Source organism: Cyanistes caeruleus, chromosome 1 (genome assembly GCF_971803275.1).
Source record: "Cyanistes caeruleus chromosome 1, bCyaCae1.hap1.1, whole genome shotgun sequence".
Taxonomy (NCBI): Eukaryota; Metazoa; Chordata; class Aves; order Passeriformes; family Paridae; genus Cyanistes; species Cyanistes caeruleus.
In genome coordinates, this window is record NC_141701.1 from 103,826,295 (window position 1) to 103,840,113 (window position 13,819).

Consider the following 13,819-nt stretch of genomic DNA (forward strand, 5'->3'; position numbering starts at 1 on the left):
CGATCACGGCTGGGCGCTCCCCTCAGGAGCCTCTCCCCTCAGGAGCCTCCCCCCCTTCAGGCACCTCCCCCGCCCAGCGCCGCTCCCGGGGGCGGTGCCGGGAGAGCGGCGCGTCAGGCGGGACAGGGCGCGCGCGTGCGCGGCGCTCCCGGAAGCGCGGCGGCGGCGGCGGCGGACCGGGAAGGGGAGCCCGAGGCTGCGGCGAGTGAGCGGTGGCGGCGGCTCTGCCCGCCCGGCGGCGGCCATGACGAACTTCATCTCGGTGCAGCTGAAGAAGGCCTCGGAGGTGGACTTGGCCAAGCCGCTGTGCAAGTTCATTCAGCAGAGCTACCCGGGCGCCGAGGCGCAGGCCGAGCATTGCCGCGCCGCCGAGGAGCTCAGCAGGCTCCGCAAGAGCGCGCTGGGCCGCCCGCTCGACAAGCATGAGAGCGCGTTGGAGACCCTCCTCAGGTAGAGGTCCCCCACCCCCTCCATTCTCCTCTGTCTCCCACAGCCCTGATGCCCCGCGGGGCCCCGGCGGCAGCTCCGGGCCCTGGGTGTGGCGGAGCCGGAGCCAGGTGCGGGCGGGCCCAGGTGTGGGCGGCCTCTCCTGCCGAGGCTGCCGGGCCGGCTCCGGCGGCCTGTGGGATGCAGGCGCCCCGGCTCTCGGGTGTCCTGCAGCGTCCCGGGGTCCCCGGCCGTCGCCGCGCCGCTCGGGTGTCGTGGGGCGTCACATGATGGCAGCGCAGGGAGGGGGAGGCCTTGTCCCCATCAACATCCCCTTTCCAGTGTTTGTGTCATGCCAGTAGCTCTCCGATGTAGGTGGAAGTTATAAAGTCACAGAGCGTTGAGGGTTTGGAAGAAAGCTTAAAGAGCTAGTCCCAACATTAACACCCCCCCCGCCCCCGGCATAGGCAGGGACACCTCCCCCTAGACCAGGTTGCTCAAGACCTTATCCAGCTTGGCCTTGAACACTGTCAGGTTTGGGGCATCCACAACCTCCCTGGGCAAGTCCCTTTGCCAGTGCCTCACCTCCCTCATAGTAAGAAGTTTTTCCGAATGTAAATTTCCTCTCTTCCAATTTGTACCCATGACAGATGGTTTTGTATTCCATAGAGGGTTGCTGTTTCTTTGTTTTCAGTGTTACCTTTTGCTATTAAAGCTTTTTTCCACTTCCTTTTCAGCTCTGTGTATGGATTTGTTTTTGTATTTTGTTACTGGCATGATTTCCTTTTGTTTTCTATATTTAGCATCTTTTTAATGTATTTGCAAAGTCACATCCTTTCTTTTTTTTTCTGCTTAACACAGTTAGTTTGCTATCAGAAATTTTAATGGGGTCTCTGTGGTGCTGGAGTTACCATAGGTTAGATGAACTGAAGGTCCATCTGTGTCTTCTATCTGGTGATGTGCATAAAGCCTGCATTAGGACTTACAGCTCCATTGTCCTATCTCTCTAAAACACTGAGGGACTGCAGTATTGAGAAGAAAGAGAAGGAGCTACTGGATAGGGTCCAGAAGATGGCCACAAAGATGATTACAGGTGTGGAGTATCTCTCTTACGATGAGCTGTGCCTGTTTAATCTGGAGGAGACTAGAAAGGATTGTATTAGTGCCAATAAATACCTCAAAGGCAAGTTTAAAGAGGGTGGTGCTGATCCCTTCTTAGTGGTGTCCAGAGACAGGATGAGGAGCAATGGCCATAAGTTAAAACACAAGAAGTTATACCTCAACAAGAGGAAGAAATTGTTTATGTTGAAGGTGACAGAGCACGGGAACAGGCTGTCCAGGGAGGACATGGAGTCTCCATCTCTGGAAACGTTCAAAACGTGCCTAACAAGTGCCTTGTTAAAAAGAAGGCAAGTCTTGTGAAATAAGTTACTGATGATTTTTGACCTTATCAACCCTTCACTGAGTATTTGGGTTGTAAAAGCTCTGATTCTACTGATTGTGTTTTGCAGTAGTTTTGTAGTTCCCTGTTCTATTTCTGTCTACTGCTGTGTATGCTTTGGAAGGTACTTGTGTTTATGCCTTTGAAGGTCAGGGAAATTGTGAGCATCTGTGAACTGAAAGAGGAACTTTGCTAGCCAAATTGAAAAGCATACTATTATGTTCCCTTGCATGCTGGAATTGAGCTTCCTTTTCTGAAGGTGCCAGTCAGGTTTGTTGTTAGTATCTGTCTGAAATCTGTGTGGCCCAGCCACATTGTGCGATTTCTCCCTAACAGTTGTTCTGCAGCTCTAAAAGAAGGCAGCCCACTTTTCAGATCTGATCCTTACACCTTTTCTGGAAGGCACAATGTATGCATGGCATCCTGAGCAACTTGAATGAGTTCAGTGGAGGGTCAGATGAACATCAGAGCTGGTGCAAAATAAATAAAAGTAGTGTTGCAGAAAGCCAAGAGGCTGAGCAGGACCTCCCTCTTTTAGAGCCAGCAGATTAGTAAATGAATTTATCCATAGTATGCAACCTTACCTCAGGTTTTCCCTCTGAGTAATCAAGGGAAACCACTTGCAATTGCCTCATTACCAGCTTTGAGTCAATTCCATGTGCAGTGATCTGTTCTCTCTGCTGGTGGTCAGTGATCAGCAGATGAATTTAGCTGGCCCAGATGCTAGCCCAGTAGACTGGAGCTGTTGAATGTGGCTCTGAACTGATGTAAATATGAAGTGCTATCCCTCACATGCAGAAGTTACTCTCTTAAAACATCTGCATTTTTAATTGTATTGTTTGAGAATATTTGCTCCTTATATAGTAGAAGTGAAATAAAATGAAGGTCTGAATTAAGTTAGAGAAGATAAAGTAATGAGATGTATGTTTTCCCTTATTTCTAACAAGTTATGAATGTTTGGTTCATGTCTGACCATTTATAGTTGTTACAGTTGCTAGAAAATAAGTTTGCTCTTACTCTGTAAGACTATCCTGACATATATTCTCTTAATTTTTCTCTAAGGCGCAGTTATTTTTACCTGTCTGCACAGAAGTTCGAAGTATCCAGCTGAGATACACAAGTGCCTTGCATTTGCCTTGTGTTTCCTTTGAAAACCTCCTTGCCTCTCCAACTTCCAGTGTTTTCCTGTTGGTATTTAAGAACAATACTCAGTCTTAATGTTTAATTTCATGGAAGCTGGAGTTTAAAACTCTGTGGGTGAAGTAAGGTTAGAAGAACTAATTAGAACATGGCTACCTTTTGCATAGTTTTACTTCCTTGTGGCTTTTTATAGACCGTAATACCTAGTAGAGCATTGTAGACCATTTAACTGTTAAGAAACGAGGGCTTAGTCTTCTGCTAACTAATCTAGGATTTGCCCATGGTTTTGTAATTTCTAGAAGCCTTGTTTTGCTGAGTAGTCACTACAGACTTTTTTTTTTTTCTTTTATGGAAGAAATTAACTTGGTTGCAGCCACATTTCCCTAGACAAGCATTGACCAGTAAAGCTTGAAAGTGTGTGGTGTGCTGTTGTTCAACTGCTGAATGCAAATTATTCTCTTGGAGAAGCCTTTGAGATAGACCATACCCCTTTTCACTGGCTGACTGGGAAAGACCTCAGCCTGCTTCCAAGCTTTCTTTGTTTTGTGAGAAACAGAGTGCTCTGAAGGTGATGTAGGTGAGCTTGGTACAGATGTTTCCCCTTAAATTCTGTCATAGCAGATTTGATTTAGTAGTGTTTTTCTTTTTTGTAGTTCTGAGTATAATTACAGCTTCAAGGGATTCCTTGCTTCCTCCAGTATTAAAGATAGCCTGGACTTAATTTCCTTTTTCTGGAGACATGGAATATTGGTGCAAGTTTAATTTTTTAATTCTGCTAACAACTCCTGCAGTTGTTTTTAAAAAAGAAAATCAGAAAAAAAAAGTGTGGTGGGTGGTGTGCATGGTTTTATTTTGAATGCTCAAATTCTCTTAGGGCTGGAGGTTGCAGTTGTAGTTTCCAGCTGTGAGTTCAGGACTCTGGTTCTTATCTTGAAGAGCAAAGACAGATCTTTGGTATTTTTGATTTTCTTTTGAAGGAGATATTTCTTTATGATTCTTGGGAGGAGGCACAGTATTCGAGTTTAATGCAATACATATATTTTAGTTAATTTCTAATTTAAACCTTGACTTCCTACTCATTTGTTGGCTGTTTTTTACTAGCATTTAGGAGTGTCTAATGCCAGTTTTGATGAGAGAGTGCTGTATTTTGAGCACTAGAGCTGTGTTGCTGACATGTGCCCCCACTTAGACTGCTGCAGTTGTAGTTCCTCACTGGTACAGCCAAACAGAACACTCGTCTGTGTTGTGCCCTGTTTTCTCTGTATCTTGATAGTTCAAATTACTGTAAATTGGATTTTAAATTACAAATTTGTATATACTGTCATCTTTTGTGTGTAACTGACTTGTGCATCCACTGTAGCTTTTCCTTCTGTAGTTACTTTTTGGTTTTATAGTGATAGTTTTGTGCTGTTCTGTGGTAACATCTTCATTTACCATTTTTATATGTTTAGTTTTATGCATACTTTTATATTTATACCACTTATATTTATAAAACTGAAAAACTTTACATGGTTATGTTCTGGGATTTTTTTTTGTCTGCAGAGTTTTAAAGAACTCTTAAATCTTGAGTAGAATTTCAAGCTCTCTAATAAGAAAAAATGACATCACATGCTTAAAATAGTAAAGAAATCAGCAACTTAAATTCTGAACTTGTTTAAAACCAACCAAACAAAAAGCCCTGTTTAGGAGGAGTATACACCTCTCTGGCTTATTTTGTCTGTGGTTATGTTGACACAAAGAATAGTCTGTCTGTAGGGAGCCAAGGCTTGGGAACACCCAGCTTCACAAGGACATTTGACAAGCTTTGCTCCTTTACTTCATCCACATGGCAGATGAGGACAGTGTAATCGTGGAATGTGGGAAGACAGCTTGGCTTTAGTGGCGGCTTTTGGTTAACAAATTAAATTGAGTCAAGAGGAGAGAGCATGCAAAGTCTCCCTTTCTTTGTGATACAATGTGAAAGCAAGTGTGTTGAGACCAGACAAAGGCAATGGAGGAAGTTTATTTAAATATATAGGTTGCAGTGATCTTCAGGGCTAGTTATTATTTTTAACTGTACCTTTCACAAAGTTGGTAAGTTGTTTAATCTTGATTAATTTGCCATCACAGTAGAGATTTGCAGACTTTTTTTTTTAACCTTACAAGAAATTTCTTTCAATTCAGTTATTGGTGGAAGACCTGTTGCTGTTGCAGGTTGTGGTAGTTTTTTATATGGCTTGCTATATTGTATCTTAAATTGCTGTGGCTCAATTGAAGTCAGAAACCTGTAGTCTGATATGCATTGGCAGATACAGTTAACTGAAGAATACACTAATACTGTTTTTATTGTCTGTGATTTTGAAAATTCTTCCTGGTATTTTTAACGAAACATTTATTGTCTGTACAACACAGGTGTTGTATGTACATATTCTGCCTGTATATGTTGTGATCAGTATTTAGTAGTGCAAGGAATGGGGAACAATGTTAGTCCTGTTTCACAGACTGTGAAAGCCATTACTGCAATGTGTTTTATATATTGGGACTAGAAATTCTATATTAAATAATTGGACCAATATACTGTTGAGCATATACCTGTGTGGCCAGTGCTACAGGAAGAATATAGGGAACAGGCTTCACGTGTTACATGTTCCTAGCAATTTAAAGTTTTCATGTTCTGCATCCAGCCTGTCATGTTTAACAAATGGTGCCTGGATAGATTGTGTGATAGACTATACTGTACTCAGTATATTATCTTTCTGGCATCCTTTCCTAAATATCTTCCACTGTGACTAGACAAAATATTGGCACAGAGAAATTGTGGGTTTCGTTCACTGTGACTACTAAAATATAATCCAATGAAAACTGAGTTTACAAGTAAAGAATTTTATCAATGATTAGTCTCTACAATTGGTACTGTGCAAGGCAAATGGTATCTACTTCAAAGACAGAGAAATTGGGTTATAATGTTCTGATCAGGAGAGTACAGTGTGGGATGTTAATATTATGTCATGTGGAAAACAGAGTTCACTTTTTAGAATTTTTAAATGTTTAATAGGATAAAAAGGGACAAATATCCAGTGCTGGGGTGTTTTTTGCAATAGGTGAAAAAACACACCTTAGCTTAAGACAATGTTCTCTCTATGTACTTTTACATTTCAGGGGGTACATATGTATTCATATGTTTCATACATTATTCAAACATTACTGTGAGCTTTTTGATGTTCCAGGAACTCTCTTGTTTGATTTTACACTCCAACTTACCTGTATGACATCCTGTGGGTTAAGTCTATATATTTTATTTCTTCTTGTGTTTCCATCCTGTTGTTTTACTCCCTGATAAGGAGTTGTTCTGTAATTCTTCTCTGGTGCTCTGGTCTGTGTCACTGTTATCTTATCACTTAGGTTGGTCAGCTGATATGGGAGAAACAAGTGTAATTGCCTTACACCATTCTCTTAGTTACATAGGAGCAATTTAACATTTCATGTTTTGCTAAAGCCTGCGATATAATACATTCATCACACCACTATTTAATACATTCATCACACCACTATTTCTACAGCCTGTATGGTGCAAAACTAATAGATTGTGCTACACTAATAAGCAGCCAAAAGGAGTTAAAAATTGTACAATATCTAAACACTAATGATCAATAACAACATGTAAAAGCTAATATATAAATACCATTATTATATGGCCATTTTTAACATGTCAAATGCTGCACTTAATTTACTTTCGGGGCATGACTCAGTGTACTCTTTGTCTGCCTGTATGTATACAGAGACTCCTTTGCATGGTACTCTTTTCTAATCCACCATCCATCAGGTAGTGATATCTGGATCAGCTTTGTCTGTGATACTTTTTTACTTCTGATTGAGACAGGGTTCCCATGTTATGTGAAAAACTACCTCCTGCTGAACTTGTTCCTCTACTGTAAAAATCCCTTTAGACAGAAGTTGTCCATCCTACAAATCCTCCATTGCTACAAATGAGCTTCATAACATACTTGTGTGTAGGAATTTTGTGTCTTCTCCCTACTTTATATGCCAGTTTAATAAACCAAAAGTATTGATTTAATTTATCTAATGGCTGTGTGTTCCTTTTCTTTTCTTTTTTTTTTTGTAGATACTATGATCAGCTGTGTTCAATTGAACCAAAGTTTCCATTCTCTGAAAATCAGGTAAGAAGACTACCAAATCAGTTACTGAATCATGGCACTTGTGATGTGTGACTTCCAAGCCTGTACCTAATCCTCTAAGGAGTACTTTTATTGAACATGACATCTAATCTCTCTGAGGCTTATTTTCCTAATCTCTGTTTATTTTCTAGTCAGTGATCACATACAGTCTATGCTGAAGTGTCACCTCTAGTGGCCGTAGTTGCCTTTGTTTTACATATTGAGAAACATTTTGGCTTTGGCTAGTGATCACTGTGGTCTAGGACAGAAAGAGTTGGGCTGTGTTGATTCCTCTTCAAGTCTCTGCTTTCCAGGAAATCTGTTTCCTACTGGGTTCTAAAGGATTTTAAATTTCCCATTTCTATGGGAAAACCTATAGAAATGGATGGAATATGATCTTCGTTTTTTGAAGCAGGACTGATGTTTCCTTCACAGCAGTTACAGAATAATCCATTAAAAAGCTTATCACTTTATTCCTGCCTCTGCATGACATAGTTTTTATATAGGTACAGTGTTGATTAGAGTTTGGGGTTTTTTGTTTTTTGGGTTTTTTTTTCTTTCAAATCATGTCTCTAGAGAGAAATTCAGTTTAACTTCTCCCTATTGAAGGCTTCTTCAGGTGGAGACTGGAACATATCTGTAGGCTCCTGTATATTGTTGGAAAAAGGTGTGGGTTTTCTTTCAATGTGTTTACAAATTTGACAGTATTTATATTTTTTATCAAATCAACAAATCATACTTAGAGGGGTAGTATTATGATTAAATGGAAAAATTTCTTTCAGTCTTACAGGTTACAAGTAATTTTAATATGCTTCTAACTTTCACATGAGTTTTGCATGTAGCTGCATTTGCTTGCAGCCAAGAACTGCACATTGGTTTTCAGTGAGCAAATCCTTAGCTATGGTAATGTACAAACTCTGAGACAAGGAAAACTGGAAGTCTTAGGAAGATCTGCATGTCTGTAAACTGTTCCACCTAAGGGCAGAAGTAGTCAGTGGAAACAGCAATGCAGCTGGGGACCAGAACATCCTGTACTAGCACTGCTGCTAGAGGAAAATACACCATCAAGCACTACTGTTGCTCTTTCTGAAGTAATTCTCCCCCGGCGCTTTAAACTGAGGAAGTTTACCGTCTTTTCTGATTTGATACAAGTTACTACAATACTTGATCCAGTGAATAAGGAATCACATTGTGGAACTTGAAAGCAGATTCTATGAAGTATTTGCATTACCTCTGAAGTATATGCTGGAAGAATGAATAAAAAAATGCACTGTTTCTACCTTTATTCACTTTCCTGAGGGTATTTCCTGATAATGCTGCTATTGAATTTACTCATAATAATGAGTGGATTTTGGTATTGCACAACAGATCCAAATACACGGGTAATTAGGCTCACTGGAAGCTGCCTGGTTGAGTGGTTTTCTTAAACTGTGATTGTACCAACCCATCAGACTTTCTGGGAAAGGAGTATCTTGTTGCTCAGAATATGAACAGAGCTGAAAAGTAATTCTGAGAATTTCTACCTTGTCTACTTGAAATGTTTTGAGCAAACTAACAGGGTGGAAAAAATGTAGCATAATTTTGTTTTGAATACTTCTTGATGATTTCTTGAAACTTCCAGAATGTTTGTAATGTTCCAAGAAGTGAATGAAAGGTTTTATGCAGTTAGAATATAAGGGCTCAATAAATAAATTTGGGGTATTTTATGATTATATTTGATTATAGAGGTAACAATCTTTCTTTTTCACAACTTCCAGGTCTGTGTAACATTTACATGGAAAGATGCTTTTGATAAAGGATCACTTTTTGGAGGATCTGCCAAATTGGGTATGTGAATGTACCAAAAAATCAAATGTCAATGATACTAAACTTTGAGAACATTTTTATGTAGTAGAATTAATAGTCTTTCTAGCATTCTCAACATAGCTTTCAAATTAATTCAGTTATATTGATAACAAATTAATCACTTCAACAATGACAATGAACAAATAAGCACCATGCTAAGAAGTTTTATAAAATTGAGATTTTTTAAATTAGATATCTAGAGGGACAAGTAGATGTGCAGTCTGATAGTTGTATCTGCCTGCTTCTCAGATGTTTTCTGGCAACAGCTCCAGCTGATACTAATGATTTCACTAATGTGAAATAGTTCACATTAACATGAAGATTTGGTAGATTTTGTAAATACAGCTCTTCCTGTTGTGAATGAGTAAGATTATTATGAAGTGTGCTTATAAGTGAGTGAGTCTGCTCCAGAAGAGGAATGACGGTAGCTTTCTTCAGTGACCTAGTCTTGATACCACAGTTCATTCAAGAGCATAGAATTATTTGCCTGTGCTCCAAAATTACTCTTCTATCAGTTCTTCTTGAAATATTCTCATACAGATTTGAACACTTGGAAAGAAAAAAAATGGTATTTTTTTCCCCTAAACATAACAAGTTTGAGTCTTATTTGTTTTAATCATAGAGGGACAATTCTGCACTACAAATTCAGGGTCATGAAATGGATTTGGGACACTTGCCAATACAGAAGTAATACTAAATCCTTTTGAGTAAGTGAGGAGCGGTTCAGTTGTGTGTCATCATTCTTCAGTATTTCTATTTATACCTAAGTGTTCATCATGGTCAGCATTACGAGACAACCATTGCAATTTTAAAGTTCCAAACCCTGAAAAAAAAGTTTGAACTTTACTCTGGTTTTTTATTAAAGTTTTTGCCTACTTTATATACCTCTCCACTAGCAACTACTGAAAGTGTTGGCAGTTTTCTGTGTTCTGAATACACATGTGAACAGTTGTGCTTGTGTGAACTATATCTGTAACAGTACACCACGTACTTACGAGTACTCAGGTGATCCTTGCTTTCTGTTCCAACTGTTCTAAGAAGTCCTGGATAGTTGGAAATCTTTCTGAAGATGCTTTGTTTTTTGTTTTGTTTTGTTTTGTTTTTTCCCCTCAGGATTTGGTTTGTTCTTTCTGCTTTGGGCCTAACATTTAATAAGGATTGAATCTGTTTCATTGTAAAGTTCAGAATATTTCGTTATGATGTAAACATAATCTGTGAATCACCAGAGATATGTAATAATTGTAAAAAGAAATTAAGTAGCATAAGATTATCATAAGAATTTGAATAAATTTGATGTTACTGCAGCTTGATGAAGCTTGCTTGTCTGCAGGTTAATATATATACTAGTCTAAATAATCTGTGAGGTAGATGGCCAGAGATTTATGCAGCACTCTATGTCAAATATCAAAGAAGTTTTTAATTAAGATGTGAGTAATGCTCAGTTAACAAGCAATGGGGTAATTTTGAAATTCTGAAGCAGATCTTGGTGGAAAGAAATTAACAGGAGATCAGAATTGGTGGTGAGGTTTCTCAGTGCAAAGCAAAGCAATCAGTAATCAAGGAAGCAAAATTTCTCTTGACTTATAAGAAGAGCTTCCAGATAGAAATTCAGTGTAAAACTCCGACGACTTCCATCGCAGGGATCCGACTTCAGAGGTCTGGCTATTGGTGTGGTGCAGTTTGCTTCCCACCTTCCTCTGGGTCCCAAGTCTGTATCACAGTGGTGGCTGATAGATGCTGTGACTGCTTGAAAAGTGACCGAGTTCACAGCATGGCATGTAATCTGAAATATATTGACTAAGTTAATAGGTAGTGCCATAAGCATATGAGTCTGTGGAAAATCTGTATTGCTATAGTAAATCACACTTGAGATGCAGTTTAAAGTAGTTCTGCACTTCAGAAACTTCCAAGACGTATTTTTTTCCCTGTCTTGTGTTTTAGTCTTTTCATAATCTAAACAACTTTTGTCTGAGTTCAAGATCTTATTCTTAGAAAAATTCTGGAAAATAAACTTACTGAAGGGAAATTATCTAGGTAAAATAGTGACTGTGACAGTGTAACTCATTTGGAAACAAATGGGAAAAAGTGCATGTCAGATTTAGGCTTGCTTGCTGAAAACTTAATGCAGGTTAGTGAGCACTAACATGGAAGTTTCAGAAAGGTGTTAGATAAATATGTAGCTGTTTAAGGAGGCTGGATGTCAGTGAAATAAAACACGTGTACATCTTTAGTACCTTCATGTTTTAAGGATAACTGTACCTGGATTTGTGAAATTGAAAATTCGCTAGTTGTCACTTCTGTATTCTCCAAGAGGACTCTAGACACTTTTTGACACTGGTAGGAGACTATTATCTAAAGTATTTGTTTTTTTCGAGCACTTGCATAGGGCAACAATTGCTTTTGAAAGCAATTAATATTCAAAATGGCTCCTGTTCAGGTATTTCTAGTTCCAGAAGTGTGGGCTCCATCCTCTGGGTTTATGAAGTACTGCAGGAGTTGCTTCTGGGCAGTCTGCACTGCTCTCTAGTGAGATCAAGTTTTAATTAAGTAAATCATTAACTGTTTCAGTACATGTATAAAGAAGATACTTGTCAGCATTTTCAGCCTGAAGCAATAGCTTTAAAAGTACAAATTCCTTGCATTTCAATAGATAGAAAACAGAACATGTAAAAGTCTTTGTAATTGGTCAGTTATTGTAAAGTGATTAATGTGTGCATTATTCATGATTAATGTGTGTTCATATTTCAGATGATGACTTGGTAATGCTTCAAGAGCCAAAAAGCTGCACTCTAGTTAGAAAGACTTTGAAATTATTTGATATACCTTTTCATACTACTGCTTTTTATGCTTTTATCACTTTCTGTAGTTGCTCACTTGGAAACATTTCAAGGTAGTACTAACTTAGGTTTTGTAAAGGCTTCAGAATGAAGATGACTTCAACTTGGAAAGTTAAATAAGATTGGGGTTTTGTTTGTTTTCACTTGAAGCTGTTGATACATTTACTGATAATAGTAGTGTTGGCCTCATCTGAAGGATGCTAGAGAGCTGAAGGTTATTTTCTTAACAGTCTGGCTAACTGTCTGTCTTGCTTGCAGCTCTGGCAAGTTTGGGATATGAGAAGACCTGTGTTTTGTTCAACTGTGGAGCACTGGCAAGCCAGATTGCAGCAGAACAGAATCTGGAGAACGATGAAGGACTAAAAGCTGCAGCTAAGCACTATCAGGTACAGGAGCTCCCTGCTTCTGCTTATGAATTCAGAATTTGCATTCTTAAAACATCAAACAAGTATCTCTCAATTTTAAGACTACATACACATATATAAAAATATATATGTATATATTTTCCTGCTCTTAATTGCAAAGATGGATTGGCTGTGTATCTGGTCATGTCTCATATTCATTTATCAGATTTGGAGGATATAAATCTATAGAGTTCCCCATACTCCTTCCCTCAAGTGAGTTGGTAACTAAACCTTCAGCTTAAGATTTCATAATTTTAGCTAGTATAAATTTTAGTTTCCACAAGTGTTAAAGTAATAATCTCTTACTTCTTTCTGGAATGCATTAAAATCTTAGGCTGTTAGTTGTAACCAATATACCATTATTTATAGTCTGTCATGATAAATGTCTCATTGTAAGTGACTACAAGAACAAAAGGTCACAAGGAGTAGTTTTTAGCAGCTAAACAGTAAATGGGAGACCATACACCAAATAAACTTTTTTTTTGTGTTTTTATATGTATTATATTTGTTAGTGAGAAAATGTATATGAAAAGAATGTACAATAATATATTATTTTGTTTCAGTTTGCTAGTGGTGCTTTTCAACACATTAAAGACACAGTTTTGTCAGCCTTGAATCGAGAACCTACAGTGGACATCTCTCCAGACACAGTTGGGACTCTCAGTCTTATTATGCTGGCTCAAGCACAAGAAGTCTTTTTTTTAAAAGCGACAAGAGGTATATTTTAGTTTTTAGCTTGTATATTTAAGTTCATCTAGAACTATCAACATATATAATGTTCATCTAGAAGTTAGAGATACTCAAAAGTAAAGCTAAGGACCTGGAGGCCAAATGTGATAGCCCACAAATGGTTCTCTCCTAACATAATTTGGAATACCTTAGAGGAAGATGTGGGTTGTCTTAACTGCAGTGTTTCTTGTCTTCACAGGGAAGACCCCTGAAAATTCTTGTAGCCTTTCTGCCTTTAGGAGAATCTCAACAAGAAACTGTCATCCTTCAGCCAGTTGATAAATTATATTTGTTCTTTATCAACAGTCTCTGGCTGTTTGGACATTGCTTTGAAATAAGTTTGTACAACAAATGCCTGAAATGCTTCCTTCAGGAATGGAGCAAGTGCTTCCCTCATTTTGCACGACAAGTAGATTATCACTGTCTTGATTTCTTCTTTTCCAAAACACAAAAAAGACAAAACAAGGGTAATCCAAACCCCAGATGTGCCCAGTGAAGATTTTTGTGATTACTCCTAAGACCACAAGTCTGACAGTATTTAAAGGATAGTAAGGTTAATAATCATCTGATTATGAAGGCTGTAGATTTTGCTGGTTTTATGTTCTTTTCCTCTGGGGGGGTGGGGAAGATATTTTGTGAAAAATCATGTTTGACAACATGATTAACTTCAAAAACCTATTTTTCAAGCACAAATCCTTCAGAGTTAGATCTCAGAACAGAAATCAAGCTTCTTGCTGCATTGACTATTTACCTTACTTGGAATTTTTTGGGTTGTCTCTCATGTGAGATAGTCCATTTATCAGCTTATCAGTTACAATGGTATTTCTGATACAACTAAGTTTA

At 38.7% G+C, this 13,819-nt stretch overlaps 1 protein-coding gene across 2 annotated transcripts in view; it reads left to right on the plus strand.

Annotated features, from left to right (window-relative positions):
• The first annotated feature begins 93 nt into the window (after positions 1–93).
• The window catches only part of PDCD6IP (programmed cell death 6 interacting protein), a 30,638-nt gene continuing 16,912 nt past the window's right edge, over positions 94–13,819 (plus strand). Inside the window, exons 1-5 of one of the 2 annotated variants that reach the window (XM_086846533.1) lie at positions 94–450; positions 7,110–7,164; positions 8,919–8,988; positions 12,102–12,229; positions 12,811–12,964. In XM_086846533.1, the coding sequence (XP_086702659.1) occupies positions 245–450; positions 7,110–7,164; positions 8,919–8,988; positions 12,102–12,229; positions 12,811–12,964 (613 nt within the window). In that variant the 5' untranslated portion in view covers positions 94–244. The remainder of the gene's footprint in view (positions 451–7,109; positions 7,165–8,918; positions 8,989–12,101; positions 12,230–12,810; positions 12,965–13,819) is intronic. The other variant, XM_086846541.1, reaches the window with a different exon arrangement.